This window comes from Indicator indicator, chromosome 6, assembly GCF_027791375.1.
Source record: "Indicator indicator isolate 239-I01 chromosome 6, UM_Iind_1.1, whole genome shotgun sequence".
Lineage (NCBI taxonomy): Eukaryota > Metazoa > Chordata > Aves > Piciformes > Indicatoridae > Indicator > Indicator indicator.
In genome coordinates, this window is record NC_072015.1 from 16255448 (window position 1) to 16276719 (window position 21272).

Sequence of the window (21272 nt, forward strand, 5' to 3'; positions counted from 1 at the left end):
TATGACCTTAGTTAAGTGCAGCTGTGTCATCCCAGGAAATTCTGTGGCTTGTCTGCTCCTAAAAGCATTATTTTGATACACACAAAGTTTACTAATTTGGAGAATCTTCTCACCACTGCAGGACTTAGAGATGTGGACTCTTCCAAGCAAGAAAGCAGCCTGCTTGCTGCTCCTGTTTATTCATATCACTGTTTTTCATGTTCATATGGAAACGATGTAATTTTAGAACAGATTCAGGTGAGAAGCCAGCAGAGGAAATTTAACAAGATGGGGGGAGGGAGAGAGAATAATAAAAGATAGAGGCCATTATACACCAGCCCAGGAAAATCCCTCTAACAGGTACTTTCCATCTGGCCATGCAACACTCAGTTAATCACCTAGCAGCTCAAGCTCTAAAAGATATAGCTACAGTGGGTTAACACACTATCATTCCCAGCTGTCTGCTTCATCTTCCTGCTGGAGACCCCCTCCCAGAGCACAGGAGAATGTGAGGTGTAAGGGCAGCCCCAGATTACAGCTTTGTGGCTAGGTGCACATCCATGTTTCAAGCAAGTGCATGAGCTCATGGCCCCACAGCTGCAATAACTGAGGCATGAAAGTGTGTTCCCATCTGTTGTGCCCATTGCTGGGGTAATCATCTCCATCAAAGGTACAAGGACTGCACCAGGACAGTCACATAGATACAGCATTGTAAGCATGCTGAGCTGATTTACCTATGAACTTTCTGCCAAGAACAAGAGCAGGAAAAGAAACTCTAGGAAGAAAAGGTGAGAAACGCACCCGAGCTTCTACCACAAACATGTGCTAAGTCTTCTACAATCCCTCAGCCAAATCCATCAGTGTGAGTAGCTCACAATAATAAGCCCAGCTGAAATCTTGCAGTATGATGCTACTACAGGTCATATGCAAGGAAAATTGCCAACCAAGGTAACATAGCAATAAATCTGGTCATGGGTACCTGGGTATTTACCTCTCAGATCAGAATATTACCGCAGAAACCCGGTTTCAGCAAGAGCTGCACATGCAATGCTAGACACTTTGACAGCTCAGTATTAGCCACAACACCAAGATGAAACAACAGGTTCAAGAGATCTTGTGGTTATCAATTGTTCACAAAAGCAAAGACTCATCTCTTAGAACAGTTGTCTAAGATTTAAAACTGTCTAGAGAGAAACTTGATCCAAATTCTGCTCCCATGCTTGCTGCAGACATGGTGCAGCTCAAGCCCTTCTCACTAGATACACAGACACACCAAAAAAACCCCAAACAAACGGCACTTTTACCCCCAAGTAAGCAGATTTCACTGCTAACCCTCAATGTGTTTGCAAAATCTCCAGTGATGTTTCAAGTGTTGGTAATATATCAAAGCTGAACTGGAAAAGCAAAACTCTGCAACCAGTTGAAGAGTTTCTAGTTTTAATTATGGAAGATAGAGCAGATTGAAGGGAGTGGGTGGAGGGAAGTCTGGGAACATGCAGTACTGTGTGCTGTGAAATGCTGCAGGGATGGGGAAGGCTGAAGGGCAGCCCCACGTATTTTAGAGATGTAACGGTAAATGTTATTGCTCTGCACATGTGAAAGACATAACTTTTTTCTTTTCCCCCAGTCTAACCAGCTCACTTCATATTTAAGCAAATAAGGAAGAACAAGCATTAAACCTCCATAAGAGACATGGAGTGACTCACAGTTGTGCAGCTGAGATGAAACACAAAAACGACAATTGCCTGGAGTAGCCTTTGCCACACTATGGCATGCTCAGTTTCCAGCATACTGTTGAATGTACAGATATCTTCACTTATCAAGTGGTTAAAACCACTGTTTAATTTCATAGAATCACAGAGTGGTAAGGTTTGGAAGAAACCTCTGAAGATCAGCAAGTTCAATTCCCCTGCTAATGCAGGTGTACCTAGATACACCTAGATCAAGTTGCACAGGAATGTGTCCCTGTGGGTTTTGGAAGTCTCTAGAGAAGGAGACTCCACAACCTCTCTGGGCAGCCTGCTCTGGGGCCCTGGCACCCTCAAAGTAAAGAAGCTTTTCCTTAAGTTCAAGTGAAAGCTCCTGTATTCTGGTTTGCACCTGTTGCCCTTGTCCTGTCACTGGGCACAACTGAAAAGAGGCCAGCCCCATCCTCGTGACCAGCGTTGACAAAATCAGGGGATTTTAACACCAGGTCTCTCAGCCTCTCATCATGGGAGGTGCTCCAGTCCCCTAACCATCTTCATGGCACTCCATTAGACTCTGTCTCCAGTAGTTCCCTGTCCCTGTTGGATTGGACTGCTTCCTTTTAGCAGCAACCTTTCTGTCTACATATTTTGAAACACAGGCTCCCTGGAACCATAGCTTTAGCAAATTTCCATCCTTCCAATTGATTTCATGTACACCACAAGGTTGAATTGCAGTCAAGACCCTGAATTTCCACAGGGACACAGTGAGAAAATTAATTGAGTGTTCTCTTGCCATTGTAAAAGTTTACATTTTGCAGCAACAGATTAACACCACAAAATACAAGGACTCCAATTCACAAATTTGGCTAGAACTTCTCATGTGAGTGTTGCCATAATTTCTTCCTTTCCGAGAACCAGCCAACGTTTCTCTAGATAAACCAGAGTCCAGTGCTGCTGGGGGTGCAGCAGAAGACACCTGCAGCTGTAATGCACCATAAAATATGTTATCTGGCAAAAGAACTCAACTCATAGGAAAAAAAAAAAACCCTAAACATTCAACCTAAACCAAGCCTGAGATCAGGTTCATGGTAAGAAGCCCGTATTTTCCTGAGATGCTTGGTTTTATAGAACCATTTTGGCTGGAAGAGACCTTTCAGGTCATCAAGTTCAACCATTAACCTACTATTCATGAACATCTCCTTTCCATACAAACAGATATTGGTGTTTGTATGGAACTTTTAACCCTAACCTCATTTGTTGACAGCCTAGTCTCTTTGAAAAGAGAAGAGCATCATAGATGATACAGTGCTGGTTCTGACCAGAGCTCCCTCTGGAAATTACACAGACAACTATTTTAGTCATTTGACAACCAATGCTGTTTGTAGGCATGAATGCCCAAGCTGTTCTGAATCTGAGCAGCTGCTTCCTGAAAGTTATCATCACATCACTCACAAAACAGAAATGAGAGGGGCTCTTGCAGAACTCCAGAGGAAAACGGAAACCAAGCCTCGAGAGATGGTAGAGACCAGAGAGGAAGCAGTCCTAACAGTCCTGGAGAAAAGAGAAGTTTGACACACTTTCCAGATGGAGCAGGAAACTGCCCTCCTGCCCGATTGCAACAGCTTCTAAGCTGCAATAACAAAGTGAGAACTGGCAGGAATGTGGAAACAGAGGAAAGACAGCCCTCTGACTTTTGTTATGTTTGAGCTGATAAACAACTTGGGCAATTTTGTCCCAAGTAGATCATGCAACTGCACAGAATGCTTTAGTGGGATGGAGAACAAAAATCCATCACAGGGACACAGAGCTGTGGGAAATACCTTTTACTTTACAGTGCCTTTTACTTCACTTCTTTAAACAGTTATTTTAATTTGCCAAAACGTAGACTTGGGAGCTCTTTTTGGACTACTGAAAATCTATGTGCTTGCAGAGTCTGGCTTAGAGCCCCCATCTTCTCCCAGAATTTTCATTTCATGCTTCCCTCTAATCAAGGTTTGGTCACACAGGCTTGCTCCACACAAGGTGCAGATGAAGCACCCCTACTGACAGGGGACAGTCACAACAAATTGCACCAAGACAAAAGAAAATCCTCCCAACACATTGTTTTTGATACAGTGAGAAGGTTACCTCAAACAACAATAATTTGTATAAAAAATTTCTTTCTTCTGTTTAGCATGAATCTCCCTCTTTTATTTTTAAACCATCACCCCTTGTCCTGTCACAAGAGGCCCTGATAAAAAGTCTGTGCCTGGCTTTCTTATAGGCCCTTTTAATTACTGAAAGGCCACAATAGGTTCTCCTCAGAGCTGTCTCTTCTCTGGGGTGGACACCCCCATGTGTCTCAGCCTGTCTTCTTAAGAAAGGAATTCAGACTGAAGTAACAGGAAGGACAGAAGCAGCTACTAAACACAGGCTCTGGGAGCTTTGAGGACAGCTTGGAGAATTTTTAAGTAATATGTAATCTTATTTTTTTAATAAGACATTTATATTTTATTGTTTTCTTCTATACAGATGGTATCTCATTAAAAATACAACTCATTACCCACTGCTTTCTGTCTCCAAACAGATCCCAAGCAAGATTTTGCTTTCACTGTTGACCGCTGTTCTGATATCACAACCCACACCTTTAACATCAGAGCTGCAATGGTACTAAGTAAGTGAATTGCTATTTTCTCATCATAAACATAAACAGGTAATTTAAGCATGAGGGCTGGCACTAAGAAGTAAGCAATGGTGACAGCCTCCTATCAGATAGGAATGGGCTTCATTCCTGAGACATTTCAAACCCTCTGCAGGGCCACAAGAAATGCCAGTTCTGTTACCAGTATGGTTTTAGAGCAAGTATGTGCCCCTAAACAGCTCATATCAGCCCTCAGGCCCTGCTGCTTTCCTACCCTTCATTTGTACACATGGATAGCCAAGGTAGAAGCTGCTTTAGAACTTGTCTTCACATCTACATCTTCTGGGAGGGTCTTGTTGAACGAGACACCTACACTTGTGTGTGTGAGCATCCACACTTGTGTGTCAGCATGAGCAGTCAAGGCTGGCCTTTGTAAGTAGGAGACTGAAGGGCAAGATGGAACCACACCTCTGTCCCTCCTGAGCATGCAGGGAAGCATGCTGGGGAAGTGCTATCCTGAGGCAAGTCATGCCACCAGCTCACCACTTGTGTTATCCAAAATCATACCCTTCAGCCCTTGCCTGATTAGTAATGAAAAATCAAAAGTAGAGCTCCACTTGAGCTGGGTGTACAAATTAATATTGGCCAGGGCTTTCATTGTGATTCTCGTACAAAGAAAAACCAGCTTCTTGCAACCCTGTTGGCCCTAAGCTCACCTAGAATCTCTGCTGACAGAGTGTAAATCCGAGAATGCTGCTGTACGCTCCTGGTGCTGGAATTAAGTTTGTGTGTCTCTTAGCACCTGGGAAAGCTTTCTTGCATGTAAAAGGTCTATCTCTCGTGAGACATGTTGATCCTTTTCCTGGGAACCAGCTGTTGTAAGTGGCTGAAAGGTTGGAGAAGCCTGCAAAATCACATTACAGGTATTGCAAATACTTTTCCAACACAGAATACAGCACGTCCCTTTAAACCCAGTAGCTTCGCTGGTTCTATATATGCTAGCAAGCCAGGCACAAGCAGGCAAACTCCCAGCACTACCAAGATGCTATTACAGAATTCTGGAATGGTGGGGGTTGGAAAGACCTCTGGAGATCATCTAGTGTAATCCACCTGCTAAACAAGGTCATCCAGAGCAGGTTGCCCAGGATAGCAATGTCCAGGTGGGTTTGGACCCTCTCCAGAGCATGAGAGTCCACAACCTCTCTGACCAATCTGCTTCAGTGCTCTAAAATTCTCACAGGAAAGCTTTTCCTCATGTTCAGATGGAATACTGGTCTCTGGCACAGTTTTGGTTGGGATCAGCTAGTATTTCCCAGACAGCAGCTACAGGCAACAGGCTGCTTCTGGGTGCCCACTGGATATGGTCCCTCTGCTAGATACAGTAGGAAAGAAAGTTCAGACATATGGATATAAGATTCACTATGCCAATTGGCCTCAGAGTCAGTGAGTGGTCATAGTTTATTTAATAATGAAGACATATGCTATTATATCACCTGTAATATACCTGCAGGGACATAGAAACATGTTCCTGAAGCATGAATTTCTACATATCAGGAGTTCTCAGAGAAAACATCCAGTGGCAGGGGGAAAATGGAATCTTTGAAGAGTAGTTAATCCGTTTACCCTTGTACTTCCACTGAACTCTCCTTGTGTTTATGCCTAGGACACAGCATTAAGGAACTCTATGTCAAGGTTAACCTGATCATAAATGGGAAGACTGTCTTAACCCACTCGGAGTCACTCTGTGAGCCTGGTCATTCTGACCTTCGTTTCTGTGGAATGAAGAAAGGAGGTAATTTAGGTAGCACTCTAAGTGTCTGATAGCTACTGAATGCTGCAAGCAGGATGCCCCTGCTGTGCTGCTGAATGCACCAATACCTCACAATGTCCCATTTATTTTAACAGCATGTTAAGGGATGACTGATACACAGTAGGACAGAGACATTTTCATTTCAGAGTCTGCCTTCCCCCCTCCCCTGCCCTCCAACCTGTTTGCTTGCTTTTCTTTTAATCACAGACTACTGCATATATAAACGATTTCAAGTCCATCAAAAGAATTACTGTGGTAATGTGACCTTGTCCAGCAGCAAAGAGGTTCATGAGTCCTATTTATAGCCACGTGGTTGGCATGCAAGTGAGAAGTATGACAAAAATAAAGGACAGTTCTGTAAAAGAAATGGCTGAGCAAACAAACAACCCATTCTGAACATGTTCTTCACTATTAAGCAAGTAACACTTCCTGTGCTTAACAGCAGTTCTAAGCTCATTTTAGGAGGAATTTGCTTGAATAAGAATGTTTAACCCAAAATACGATTTGATATCATCTATGGCTTGCTTCTTATTTCTGCTCAACGCATGCTTATGTGGCAGTCCCATGATCTCAGTTCATGCCAGTCAAACTGCCTGCACCAGCTGACTTGCACTAGTTGGTTTATGCTGCCATTGACTGCCCAAAGAAACAGGTTCCACTTCAGTTCCAGGTGAGCCTGGACACCTCCAAGTCCCTTCTGCCATGACCCAGGCCAGTTAATACAAAGCTAGCCATGGTGTAGAACGGTTAGCGTTGGAAGGGACATTTCAAGGTCACCTGGTCCAACCCCCTGCAGTCAGCAGGGATATCTTCAACTGCAGCAGGTTGCTCAGAGCCCCAAACAACCTGACCCAGAATGTTTACAAGGATAGGGAATCTACCATCTCTCTAAAGGGGCACCTTGGGCCAGTGTCTCACCAAGATCAGTGTAAAAAAATTCTACCTTAGATCTAGTCTAAATCTCCCTCTTTAATTTAAAATCATCACCCCTTGTCTTGTCATAACAGGCCCTGCTAAAAATTCTGTCCCCATCTTTCTGCTTGGCCCCTTTAAGTGCTGAAAGGCCACAAGAATGTCTCCCTGGCACCATATCTTTTCCAGTCTGAACAGCCCCAACTTTCTCATATTGTCTTCCCAGAAGTGGAGGGTCAGCCCTTGGATCATTGTTGTGGCCTCCTCTGGACCCGCTGCAAGAGGTCTGTTGTGTCTCACCTGTGCCGAGGACTTTAGAGCTGGCCACAATATATTGAGTAGAGCTATAGTCATGCCTCTGGACTGCAATAGCCACATATCTTAAACAGTTATTTTGAAATCCCTCTTGCATCATGATCCTCTCTTTGGGCAGATTTTAAAATAAGCAGGTAGAGCTGCAGGGACATTTCAGAGCTGTCAGAGCAGCAGTTAGGTTTAGAAGTTCTGCTTTCCTTCCATCCGCTTGCACCTCCATCCTGATAACACTGAAATAATTCATGTGCAAGGGCTATGAATTTAAAGGCCATGCACAGTGCTGCTGCTAAGGCTGCCTTGGAAAATTGTTGAGACATTTCACACAGCACAGAAATATCACAAAGAAGAATAGACAAATGCTACATGAGCAACCAATTATGTAAATTCTGTGAGCCATAAAGACCAAAAAAAAAAAAAAATCTAATTCAGAGGTTTCTTCAACTGTATATTGAATTACAAGGGGGAAAAAACCCACCCACAGACCCACTGAAAAACCCTTATTCTGATGAAGTGCTCAATAACATCCTTTAGAAAACACATTAAGGAAAAGTAAAGGCAGTCCTGAACTGAGCAGAAACTGCTGTTTACACATTAAGCCACAAAGCCTAAACCTCCTGGGGCTTCCAAGTCCCTTAATCCTAAACTGACAAGTGATTGTTTCTTGTAATTGAAGTACATTATGATATCAAACCATAGCCAGTGGTTTAAACAGCACTATGCATCTTCATTTACAAACACCCCTGAGTTAGTGCAAGGACCTCTGCCATGCACTTTAATACACCATCTGCTTGCTCAGTAAGTATTTAGTAATTAAGTAATTTATTTAGTAATTAAGCCATGGTGGGAAATAAGTGAACTTCCCCATCTTAAGGTTCAAACTGGAAGTGTGGTATTTCTTAATTATTTGGCACCATTCTAAACTCATGTTTTGGAACACTGAATTGAGCTGAAAACCAGTTTGAGGTGATTCAGCCACAATTTACCGTATTAGCAGAGCTCTAAATCTGACCTAAGATCCATGCAGAAATGATAACACTGTGAATGGCCAAGTATGAAGCCTAGCTAAGGTCCGGAGGAGCAGATAGCACTTTCATCTGTTGCTTTTCATGCAGAGTCCCTTTTTCCCTGTGTACAGGCAAATTTCTATCATCTGGCAAGACCCAACCTGAGTTTAAATATAGTTCAACACAGAACTTCACAAAGAAACCAAAAATTGCCTGCTTCTCCCTCTCCCAGAATGAGACAGAGTGCAGTCCTGCTACAGGCTTTGTTGATCTGTTCACTCATGTGGATAAGTTGAGCAGAAGTTACAAGGAAAAGAGACTTATAAGAACAGGATGTGGCAAAATCTTGGGTGTGTTTTTTTTTTTCTTTGCTCTCCTGTAATAATCTGGATTTGCTGTGATTGGAAATATTTTAGGACATTCAATGTAGCTGAAGGTTTCGTGTTCATTATAACCATACAGTATTTACTGTTTATGCTAAGCCTTTGCTTACATTGCTTTGCGAGTTCACATCTGGCACTGCTCACCAGGACTACTCCTAAATAGAATTTCAAGATCTTTTTCTTGGAGCTATATGCCTGTTGTGAAGTTGTTAGCTCAAAGGTTGCAAGGTAATGGGCCATTGTAAATTTAAGAACAATAATAACACAACCGCTAAATACTTTGTGGCATAACATGAACTCAGCTCTTCCTCTTTTTTAGTCAAAAGTTCTGGTCATTCCCCATTTCCTCCAAAGAAAACAGTTACAGAAGATTTAACAAATGCAATCACTAAAATCAGGGGGAAAAGAAAGACCTACCAGAACAATACTTAGTAACCTGCCAACCAAAACTTGCTTAAAACAAAGCTTCTTAACAAAAAGATAGTTGCATCCTTTTCAGGTTCACAAGTTTTCCTTTAGGATGCACAAGTAAAGGCACAGTCAGAGCACATTCACCATTCCTTGGGCACAACCCCAAACCAGAGAGAAACCCCATCTCGGTTTCTCAGAATCCCAACATGACAGGATTTGGAAGAGACCTCCAGTTCAACCACCCTGCTGAAGCAGGGTCACTCACAGCAGGCTGCCCAGGGTCACAATGTACAGGCAGGTTTGGAATCTCTCAACAGCAGATTCTACAAGCTCTCTGGGCAGCCTGCTCCAGTGCTCTGGTACTTTCAAAGGAGTTTCTCCTCCTGTTCAGATGGAACCTCCTGGGTTTCAGTTTGTTCCCATTGTCCCTTGATTGGGCATCACTGAAAAGAGTATGGCCCCATCCAGCTGATCCCCACTCTTTAGATATTTATAAGCATGAAGAAGACCACCTCTCAGTCTGCTCTTGTCCAAGCTAAACAGCACTAGGTCTCTCAGCCTTTTCTCAGAAGAGAGATGTAATGGCCTCTTCAGCATCTTCGTAGTCTCTGTTGGATTCTGTCCTGTAGTTCCCTGTCTCTCTTGAACTGGGGGTCCCAGAACTGGACACAATATTCCAGATGTGGCCTCACTATAGCAGAGTAGAGGGGAGAACCTCCCTGGCCAGGAGGTCACTGCCCTTTTTGGCCACGAGGGTAAATTGCTGGCTCGTGGGGAACTTGTTGTCCACCAGTGCTCCCAGCTCCTTCTTGGCAGAGCTGCTTTCCAGCATGTCAGCCCCTAAACTGTACTGGTGCAGAGGGTTATTCCTTCCCAAGCTCTACACTTGCCCTTGTTGAACTACGAGATCCCCCTCCACCCAACGCTTCATACTGTCCAGGTCTTACTGAATGGCAGCCTGATGGTGTGTAAGCCACTTCTACCAGTTTTGTATTATTAGGAAACCTGCTGAGGTTACATTTCATCCTTCTTTACATTCCATTCTTTACATTATTGCTTCTTTCAGTAGGTGTTATAGTGAGCAAATCTCTAAAAGAGTATTTGAGACTAAAAGTAGAGAATATAACATGAACTCTCCAAAAAGAAAATGGAGACCTGGTCATGAAGGATATGGAGAAGGCTGATGACTTCTTTGCCTCAGTGTTCACTGGCTCTAGCATTACCATCCAAGATCTAGAAAACACAGGGGAGGAGTGGGAAAAGGAAGATCTTCCCACTGTAAGATCAGATTCAAGACAATTTAAAGAACCTGAAGTTGCACAAGTCCATGACGAGATCCACCCACAGGTCCTGAGGGAACTGCCAGATGAAGTTCCCAAGCCGCTATCCATCATATTTGAAAGACCTTGTCAATCTGGTGAAGTCTCTGCTGACTGCAAAAGAGGAAACATAAGCCCCATCTTCAAAAAAGGAAAAAAGGAAGACCCTTGAAACTATAGGGCAGTCAGTCTCACCTCTGTGCCTGGCAAGATCATGGAGCAGATCCTCCTGAAGGCCTTGCTAAGGGACTTGAAAAATGAAGAAGAGGTGACTGGTGGTAACCAACACGGCTTCACCAAGGGCAAATGATGCCTGATGAACTTGGAGGCTTTCTGTGATGGAGTTACAGCATCAGCGGATAAGGGAAGAACAGTTGATGTCATCTACCAGGAACTGTGTAAAGCATTTGACCCTGTCCTGCATGACATCCTGGTCCCCAAACTGGAAAAGTATGGACTTAAAGGGCAGACCACTCACTGGATAAGGAATTGGCTGGGTGGCTGCTCTTGAAGAGTTGTAGTCAGCAACTTAACTTCGGAATGGAGACCAGTGACCAGCAGGGGTCGGTACCGCGACTAGTGCTGTTTAACATCTTTGTCAGCAATATGGACAATTGAATTGAGAGCGCCCTTAGCAAGCCTAGAGATGACACCAAGCTGCATGGTCCACTTGACACACTGGAGGGAAGGGATGCCATCAAGAGGGACTTGGACAGGCTTGAGAGGTGGGCCCAAGCCAAGTGTATCTAGGGCTGCACTGAGAGAAGTGTGACCAGCAGGACAAGAGAGGTGATTTTTCGCCTCTACTCTGCTCTCATGAGACCCCTCATGGAATACTGCGTTCAGTTCTGGTGCCCCTAGCATAAGAACATCAAATTTCTGGAGCAGGTCCAGAGGAGGGCCACAAAGATGATCAGAGCTCCCCTATGGGGACAAGCTGAGATTTGGGGCTGTTCAGCCTGAAGAAGGAAGGCTCAGGGGAGACCTTATCGCAGCCTTCCAGTCCTGAAATGGACTTACAGAAAAGCCAGGAAGGGACTTTTTATGAGGGCCTTTTGTGATAGGACAAGAGAGAATGGATTGAAGCTTGAAGAGGGCAGATTTAGACTAGATATTAGGAAGAAATTCTTTACAGTGAGGGTGGTGAGACACTGGAACAGGTTGGCCAGGGAGGTCTTAGATGTCTCCTCCTTGGAGGTGTTCAGGGCCAGGCTGGATGAGGCCTTGACTGCCCTGGTGCAGTGGAAGGCATTCCTGCCCGGGACAGGGGGCTTGGAACTAGATTATCTTTAAAGCCTTTTCCAACTCAAACCATTTTATGAATTACAGAGCTGAGCATCACACTGAGCTTAGGTACAGGTTTCTGAGAAAACAGCTACACCACAAAGCTAGGTCTTCAGTCTTGCTTAGCTCCTTCATCTCACTTTTTCCTTCCCAGTAAAGAGAGTGGATGTTTCTCAACCTAGCTATATATTTATACACATTTTTCTCACTCAACTATACATCTACAGCTGGTAGCCACTGAGATCATCCCTAAAACTCACAGAAGTTGTGTCAGTTGCATGGGTGCAAGATCATGTCCTAAAAGAAGTCCAACATGAGCATTTAAGTTCTAAAAAGATTTGAAGCATAAAAAAAAGGAAGAGGTGGGTGCAGATGTACAGGGCCTTTATATAGCACAGGAGTGTGAGAATGTATAAAGATTTTCACTGCAGGGAAGATTTGAGAAAGAGGAGTGAGAATTTCATTATAGGTGTTTTGTCAGGGCTGAGAGGCCTCTTCATGATAAATGGTAACTAGTACCTTGAAGTAATCCTCAGGAAGCTTTTACTAAGACATTTGAAAACTCTGCTTCAGACTAGGAGCTGCTGGAGGCTTGTTTGCTGGCAGGGAAAAAGACTAGGTTACTTTTGGTAGAAACAGTTGTGAAAAGCTGCTACAGCAAATACAATAACATCACATTGAATCAGTGGTACATTAGAAATGTTTTCTAGGATGTTCTCTAGAAATCACCTTAAGTCTTTAAGAGAAAAGGCTGAAAATAGAATGTGAACTGAAAACACATCACTAATGACAGCATGCTTGAGAGATGCCATAACTCACCAGCTGAACTATTTTTAACTGGAAAAATACCCTCCTGTTTTATCCTGTTCCAAACTTTCCTGTATTTTATTTTGGGGTTTTTTTGCAACTACATCTGGGCTTGCTCTTAAAAACCCACAGAATTCTCTCTATGAGTAAGGCTCATTGTTTTTTGACAGTCACACTTACTGCAGCAGATGTGTCCATCCTTTTTCAACGGAGAAATGTAAAAATGTGTGTATACATGGGGGAAAAAAGTATATGAGGGATGCTATGATAAGTCAGTCCTTAGAGCCTCAGATGTTTATACTTCTGGAGTTATAGCAGAAATCCTCATGTGAAAGAAACATTGAATGAGCTTTGAAAACCCTCCAGCACAGGCCCTGAGGATGTTGCCATGGTCCAGAGTGAACATGAATAATAAAGTTCATCAGATCTGTGGATCCACATTCTTTACTGGCAGGTCTTAACTAGCTGAAAATGTAAGCTGCCCTTGCTTTCCTATCAGGATATACTTTCAAAACTGTATTGTTTTTCCCCCCCACCATTGTTGAAGAAAGAAAAGTCATAAGAGTTTTCTAGAGGAGTGGTTATTACAGAACCACAGAATGGTTGAGGTTGTAAAGTTTTTAAGGCCAGGCTGGATGGGGCTCTGAGCAACCTGATCTAGTGTGAAGTGTCCCTGCCCATGGCAGAAGGGTTGGAACTAAATGATCCTTGAGGTCCTTTCCAGCCCTGACAATTCTATGATTCTATGACTTCTGAATGTCATTTAGTCCAGCTCCATCAGGACCACTTACAGCTGGGTGTCTGTGACCATTTCCAGGAAGGGCTTTTGAACACATCCATGGATAGAGACTCCACAACTTCTGAGTAACCTCTGTCATCACTCAGTCACCTTTACAGTCTTTCCTGATGTTCAGGAGAAACCTTCTGTGTTAGTGCCTACTGTGTCATTTCATCACTGGGCACCACAGGAAGCAGCCTGGCTCTATCCTTTTTACACCCTTCTTTCAGGTATTTGTTCATATTGATGTTCTCTCTCCTAATCTTTCAGTTCCCCAGGCTCAACAGTCACAATTCCCTCACCTTCTCCAATCCCTTAATCATCCATAAATAACTGTGACCTGCTGCAAGACCCCTGGTTAGAAAGAGCTAAACAAAGGGCAATGCTGAAGCATAAAGCAGCAAACATGGACTGTAATCTGGGCAGGCAGCACTTAACTCCACAGCTGGAGGCTCCCTGAAATATAGTACAGCCAATGAGAGTGATTCCATTGACTACTGAGCAAAACTATGGCTACCACATATCAAAGCATCACAGAAAACTTCTCAGAGAGCCCCACGACTACTTTCATCTAGCTTTGATGTAACCACTTCTTTGTGACAGCAAAGAGGAGGAGAAAAAAATAGCACTGAAGGAGAGATTAGCATTGCCATCATTTCAGAAGCAAATTTATGGCCTGTTGACTCCTACTTCATTTTAAAATATAGGCTTTGCAGAGCCTGAATGTTGCAACTGTATGTTTAGAGTCTGGATGGCTTTCCAACAGCCTAAATACAACTCTGACAAGCCATGTGATCCAAAAGGAGTTTCCATGTCCCTGCAGATGAGGACTTTTGGGGAAAGGTGATTGTTCACAGCCCAGTTTCCTTTCCACCCTCCTCTGCTGCCACCCAATATTTGGTAGGCTGAGTTGACTGAAGGCAAGAGAAGGCTGTCTGCTGAAGGAAAGGACACAGAAACTGTCCCACACCATCACAGGATCCACACCACTCTGAGGAGGCAGCTCATATCACCACACACACAGCTCCAAGGGGAGTGATTCATCCTTTAAGTCATGCAGCCTGCAGTGCCTTTGACTCTCATTTCGACTCTATCAAAGTTGTGAACTAAGAAGTGGGCTGTGCTGTATTTTTAAAACTTTTGAGTCACCACTCCCTGCAGTTGAGATGTGTCAGACTCTGGGGCTCTTGTTTCATGCACAGAAGCAAGCAGCAATGGTGACTGCTCTTTGAAAAGAAATGACTTCTTGGTAGCCAGATGAAGCAGCCAGGGATGTAGAAAGGAATGAGTACAGTATGGCCACTCTAACATAGTTGATCAGCTTGAGAGCAACAAGCCAAAGCTTGCTTATTCTATTCTCTGATTTGATATTAGGTTTTTCAGGGCAACACTAAGAAGTTCTGCTCCTTTCCCACCTCCAAGGCTGATCAAGACACTATGTTTAACCAATCCTCATTAATGCAAAAGTGTAGATAATTGGTGCTGTCTCAAGTTTCTCCTTTTTCTAGTTTATCTTATAGCCGTGATCCTTTCATGTAACTTTGGTAGAAGGCACTAAGATTTCATAGCATGTGTGGGGACTCTTTTTGAAGTCAGATACCTACTACAATGTGGAGTGGAACATCCTTGGCACTATTTAAGAGACATGTAGACATGGTCCTGAGGGACATTGTTTAGCAGTGGCTTTAGTAATGTTGGGTTAATGGTTGGATTCAATGATTCAAGGGTTTTTTTGCAGTCTCATTCTATGGTTCTATATGACTAAAGTCTGTGGGCTTGATCTCCCAATGATGTTTTGAGAAGACATTTGAATCCCACAAAGACTGGATGAGCATCAGGGCAATGTGCAAGACCCATAGTGAGGTGAGCTACCAGCTGACTGGCTGGTAGCAAGGAAAGGAGTTTTATTACCCTCTTGAAGTAATTCCCAGGTATTTTCTAGGTAACTACAGGCCTGTCAGTCTGACCTCAGTGACAGGGAAATTCATGAGCAGATCACCATAAGTGACATTATGAATCACACATGGAAGAACAAGTCAACATGGGTTTATGAAGAGCAAGTCTTGTTTGACCAATCTGATCCCCTTCTATGACAAGGTGGCCCACCTGGTAGAGAGGGAAAGGCTGTTGATGTTAGCCAGTGACATCCTGGCTTGTATCAGGAATAATGTGGCTAGCAGGTCTAGAGATGTGATTGTCCCCCTGTACTCAACACTGATGAAGCCGCACCTCAAAAACTGTGTTCAGCTTTCTGCCCCTTACCACAAGATGGACACAGAGGTGCTGGAGCATGCATAAAGAAGAAGAGCTAAGCTGGTGCAGGGCCTTGAGCACAAGTCTTATGAGGAACAGTTGAGGGAAGTGGGGTTGTTTAGTCTTCAGAAGAGGAGGCTGAAGTCAGAACTCATTGCTCTCTACAACTACCTCAAAGGGAGTTGAAATGAGGTGGGGACAGTCTCTTCTCACATGCAACAAGTGACAGGACAAGAGAAAATAGGCTCAAGTTGTGACAAGGGAGATTCAGGTTGGATATTAGGAAAAATTTCTTCAGAAAGAGTTGTCAGGCTTTGGAAGAGGCTACTCAGGGCAGTGGTGGAGTCACCATCCCTGAAGGTACTTAAAAGATGCATGAATGTGGTGCTGAGGGACATGGTTCAGCAGCAGTAGCTTAGCAGTAGTGGTGGGATTGTGAGTTCTAGGCCAGTGGGTGGACTTGGTCTCAAAGTTTTCTTCCACCACCAACAGCTCTATGACACTGTTCTATGACTTAAATGTGTTACAAGCATTTTTCCCAACCTCTCACAAGAAACACTTTAAACCAGCACGGTGAGACTGGACTAAAACAACTCCCTAGAACTGACAAGCACCAAGATGACAGCACACACTTATAAATACAATCAAACACTTCTGGCACTGTCAATAACTGTTTCATGACACCTACAAAAGAGAATACTTAAGCAGTTCTTAGACTTTTCCACCACTTGGAGGGCAAATTGTCTAAGAAATTCTTAAACACTGAAACATCCAAAAATTTTCTTTGCAGTGAAGTCTGCACAGTTTAGCCCAGCAAGCTATGAAAAAGTAGGAGGAATGGCAGAAGAGCTTGCTAATTCTGTCTATGAATGCCAAAGTTATCCTTTCTTCAACAGCAAAACACAAGCAGACCTCATGATTAAGGAGATGGTGATTGAAAGCTCTTGGGGTCTCTTCCAGTCACCAACAACTTCTGGGTGAACGCCCCCTCAGAATGAGATTACTTATTACTTTACAGTCATGTTCAGCAAGCAGAAGTCCACACCAATAGAAAACTCAGCTCAGATTGGTGGTTCTTAAAGCTACAAAACCAGCAGAGTCCAAGTCTTGCAGCTGCAGATGTTTAATAGATCACAGTCAAGTGCTGGTGTCTGCCAATCCCCTCCCCCCCTTTCATTTCCCCATTTGCATTGTGCCTGCTGACATAGGAACAGCCACCCAGATGTACAAAGCCATGCTCTACTCCACGCAGGCAGGGACTGCATGCAGGTTCAGCTTGAGCTCAAAGACTACCTTGCTTTACCCAGAAGGTAGTACCCACCCTGATGTTTCTCCAAGGAAAACTGTTGCAAGACTACACATAGAGCAGTTTGCAGTTCCCCAATACTTGTCACTGGAACACTTTGAAGTGCAGAAAAATAAATAAATAAATAAATATAGAGAGAGACCTACAGTCCTAGAATCACAGACTGGTTTGGATTGGAAGGGATCTTTAAAGGTCATCTAGTCCAGCTCCTTTGTAGTGTGACATCTTCAACAAGATCAGGTTGCTCAGAGCCTGCGCAACCATCAGCTGCTTGTTTCTTTCATGTGCTGCACATCTAACTGCCCATCCCCATTTTTGCTTTTCAGAACACTTTTACTATGAGGGACCAATCACACTGGGAATCAAAGAAATCCCACAGGTAAGTTGGTCACAGCTGTGCTAGGAAGGGCTTTCTGGATGAGGTATGATCAGAGCACTACCAGCAAGCACAGCAGCATATTCGAAGCTCCCCCAGCTAACATGCTGGATCTGATAGTGTTTACATGACTAATCCTTCTCAATACGAAATTGAGTGGCTTTGCTTAAAACTTTAGAGAGCCATCATATCCGGAGATGGTCACCTTTCCTCAGGATGGTAGGTCCCCTCTACCAACACTACATCATGCATCTTTATGTTCTTTAGTAAGCTCTTCCTCTATTACTCTTAAAATAGCAACAGAAGCAGCAGCAACAAGGGACACCTAAGAGAGCAGAGCTGCAATTCAGCTCAATCCTTGGTGGGTTGAACAGCCTGGAGAAGCTCATTCATCTTCACTGGCTACAAAGACAACTTAGATGACTATTGCAACTCTATGTATTCCACTGTACATATGTAGTCTTATATACAGATGTCATCTAGGCTGCGAGTGAAAGTACAAGTTACTGGTCCAAGAACATTTTCTCTGGACTTATCATAGAATGGTTGGAGTTGGAAGGGACCTTAAAGTTCATCTAATTCCAAACCCCTTGCCATGGCAGGGACACCTTCCACTGGACCAGGTTGCTCAAGGCTTCATCCACCCTGGCCTTAAAGAGCTTCAGGCAGAGGACATCCACAACTTCCCTGAGCAACCCGTTCCAGTGTCTCACCACCTTCACTATAGAGAGTTTATTCCTAATATCCAGTCTAAATCTGGCCTCTTCCAGCACAAAAGCATTCCCTCTTATTCTATCACTTATGGAGACTTAAAATAATTTTTTGGAAAGGTGAGAAACCAGGCAGTACTCTAGGCACTGCTCTGAATTTCCTGGTCATCCATTACAGATGCTCTTCACAAGCAACCTTCTCCACATTCAGGTAAATCTCCTCCCAGAAGGTCAACCAAATCACACTGCGAAGCAAGACAGGTCTGATATGCTGAAGGCACCACTCTGTCCCTTAACAGGGCACAACATGAAGCTATATTTGAGAATAAATGACCAAAAAAAAAATTTAGCCACATACATGAAGAGATTGGCTTCAAGGGGAGAGTGTAAGTTTCGGATCAGCAAGGCACCTAGTTGAGAACATTGTGAAGAAAGGATAATGGTCCTGACTGCAAAAGCACAGTTCAGGTGGTCAGCAAAACAATCCCGAGTTTTACTGACACACAAATATGACCTCTCAGTTCTTCAGCAGTAGATACAAGACCTGTGTTAGAGCCTCACAGATACCTAGGGCCTGCTTAGTACTGGGTTGGTCCTTGTGTAGGAAGAGAAGAAAACAGAATTAGAACAGGAATACATAGCAAGGAGACAAGTCCCAGAGAGCAGGACTTGCCAAGATGTACAGTGGTGACAACAAGGACAGTTGGCTTCTGGGACAATCAAGCCTTCATAACAGTTACCATCTTATACACATCCATCTTCCTTGGGGTACATCAGCAACCACAACCTTCATTTTCCAAGTCTTTCACACAGGGAGACTGGTCCCTCATGCAGGCTATCCCACCGTTACTATCTTTCTTCCCTAGCAATACCATATAGAGCAAGCTCTCATCAGTCAGCATCCTGCTCCAAGAACAGCTTTGCTAACATACTGAAGACACTTTCATAGTAAAGGCTCCAGACAATCTGAAGAATATCTTTTTACACCAAGAAGAAGTCCTAGAAATATCTGCACAAGGCAGCAAAACTCCATTTCTAGGCAAATTAACTGAAACTGGAGCCATTAATTCTAAGATTGTTCACAATCCTCTTTCAGCATCAATTTTTACTCAGGAGGAAAAAAAAAAATGTTATTCTGGAGGGAAAAAACAAATCTGATCACTAATGAGGAATGGAAATGAGTTATTATATACTGTTTTCCATGACTGAAACTAAGTTTTTGGAGAATTGACATGCTTGTGATGAAGGGAATAGGAAGCCTTTTTTTTGTTGTTAATTAATCAATCTGGCAAATAACACCATCCTTCCACACTGGTAATAAGGAGTTACTCCATGCAGCAATCATCTCCTGCTCATTACAAAGAGCAGCCTCATCTGAGCAGCCCAAAGGACATTAGCACAGCCTGGGCAGCAATTGCGACAGGATTGTATTCTCATGAGCATGTTGCCATTGGGCCTCGCTCTAAATTTGGATGTTACACTTCACTTGAACCTCTCTGTGAGGACACAGGCCAGTTATTGCTTTAGAAATCCCACAGTAGGAAGCAAATGCCAAGAACCTGACTCATTCTAGCTGTGCTCCTGTCTACTTCCACAACCAGAGGAGTTCTAAGTGGGCCAAGAGCTCTCTGTGGGTCAAAGCCAGGAGGCCACTGCTGCCAAAATCTCCTGTCCCAACTTTACTCCCCTCCCCACTTCAGAGCACAGAGCAATTTAGAGTGAATGAAATCTGGTTCATCTCTTCCTTCAAATGTTGGGGTTGAACTAGATGATCTCTAGAGGTCCCTTCCAACCTTTACCATTCTGTGATTCTTTGAACTGAGCCTTGTCACTTGCCTTGCTCAGTGTCTTGCCTTCTCCAAGTGTCTAGAGAAAGCAGGCCTTTAGTTTGGGAATTTTTACAGCAAAATGATAGAAGTTCTCCCCAAAATCTGAATTATTGGTAGCTTCAGCTACACCATTTAAAATTATACTATGCCTTGTTTTATTAGTTTGAAATAGCCTCTTCTCAGTGATGCCCAAGGACAAGACAAGGGGCAATGGCTGGAAGTTGAGGTGTAGGAAGTTCCATGTAAACACGAGGGAAAATTTTTTTCACTGTGAGGGTGACAGAACACTGGAATAGGCTGCCCAGGGTGGGTTGTGCAGACTCCGTCTCTGGAGATATTCAAAACCCACCTGGATGCATTCCTGTGTGATCTGGTATAGGTGATTTTGCTCTGGCAGGGGGGGTTGGACTAGATGATCTTTCTAGGTCCCTTCCAACCCCTAATATTCTCTGATTCTGTGAATTCATCACAGATTGAGTCACCTACACACACATCCCCCAAGGTGCTCTCTTCTAAAAATCCATATCAATAACAGTGCACACACTGAACAACAAGATCCAGGGAAGAGAAGATCCAAGGAAGAGAAGTGCCAGACAGCTGAGAACCTCTTCCCCTTCGAGTTATTAAACAGCACAGACCATGTTGTGCTTGCTCACAAGAAACAGAAGTTCCACAGCTTTGAAAGCTATTTTTGTGCATCAAAACATTTTGTTCCTCTTGCACTGTTTTAATTTTGAACTTGTGCTGTCAGCATTGTGCTGTCAGATATCCCTGATGGGAGAATTTTGGCAGAGAAGACGGGCAAGTACTTCACCAGTTCTGAAACACTTGGACAGGAAGGGGTTTGGAAGAATTTGATGGGAAAAGTGTTTTTCAGTTTCTAGGAAGACTCCCTCATACAAACAGCATCGGTTAGATTCTACTGCTGGACTAATCTGCTTTGTTTTTCTCACACAGGGAGATTATACCGTTTCAGCAGTGCTGACTAATGAACAACATGCCACTGTTGCCTGTGCTGATTTTACTGTGAAAAATTACCTAGATTATTATTAGCAACAACCCAATTTCAGGAAGGCTACAGACTACCAAAGCTTTCCTAGCCAAGTGAGCTGCTTATGTATGTGCTACAACAATTCTGAAGGAAATAGTCCCCACTACTCACTATTTCCAAGAAGCCACTAGAGCCTCTAGTGGTAGTTTGATGTCTAGACGCATGCTGTGGCCCACTTTTTGCTTCTAATATATACAGCTGCAAGTAGAAAGTATCTGATAGCAACATTCTCATCTTGTGATGAAAATAACATCAGGCAGAAGAGGCGAGAGCCTAAATATTTTTCTGCAGCAAGTTATGGAAGTATCCGTTTCTAACACAGGCTAAAGACAACTTTCCTGTGTATCACAGATTATTCAGTTACAGCACTCAACATTTTCAGTCTTCCCTGGAGCCTCCACTAGCACAGATTTTCTTAGAACTACAAAGCAGAGACC

At 43.5% G+C, this 21272-nt stretch overlaps 1 protein-coding gene across 1 annotated transcript in view; it reads left to right on the forward strand.

Moving 5' to 3' along the window:
• Positions 1-20955, forward strand: part of LY86 (lymphocyte antigen 86) — a 32318-nt gene extending 11363 nt beyond the window's left edge. Inside the window, exons 2-5 of the mRNA XM_054381884.1 lie at positions 4234-4320; positions 5951-6079; positions 17196-17248; positions 20742-20955. Coding sequence (XP_054237859.1) covers positions 4234-4320; positions 5951-6079; positions 17196-17248; positions 20742-20837 — 365 coding nt within the window. The 3' untranslated portion in view covers positions 20838-20955. The remainder of the gene's footprint in view (positions 1-4233; positions 4321-5950; positions 6080-17195; positions 17249-20741) is intronic.
• The last annotated feature ends 317 nt before the right edge of the window (positions 20956-21272 follow it).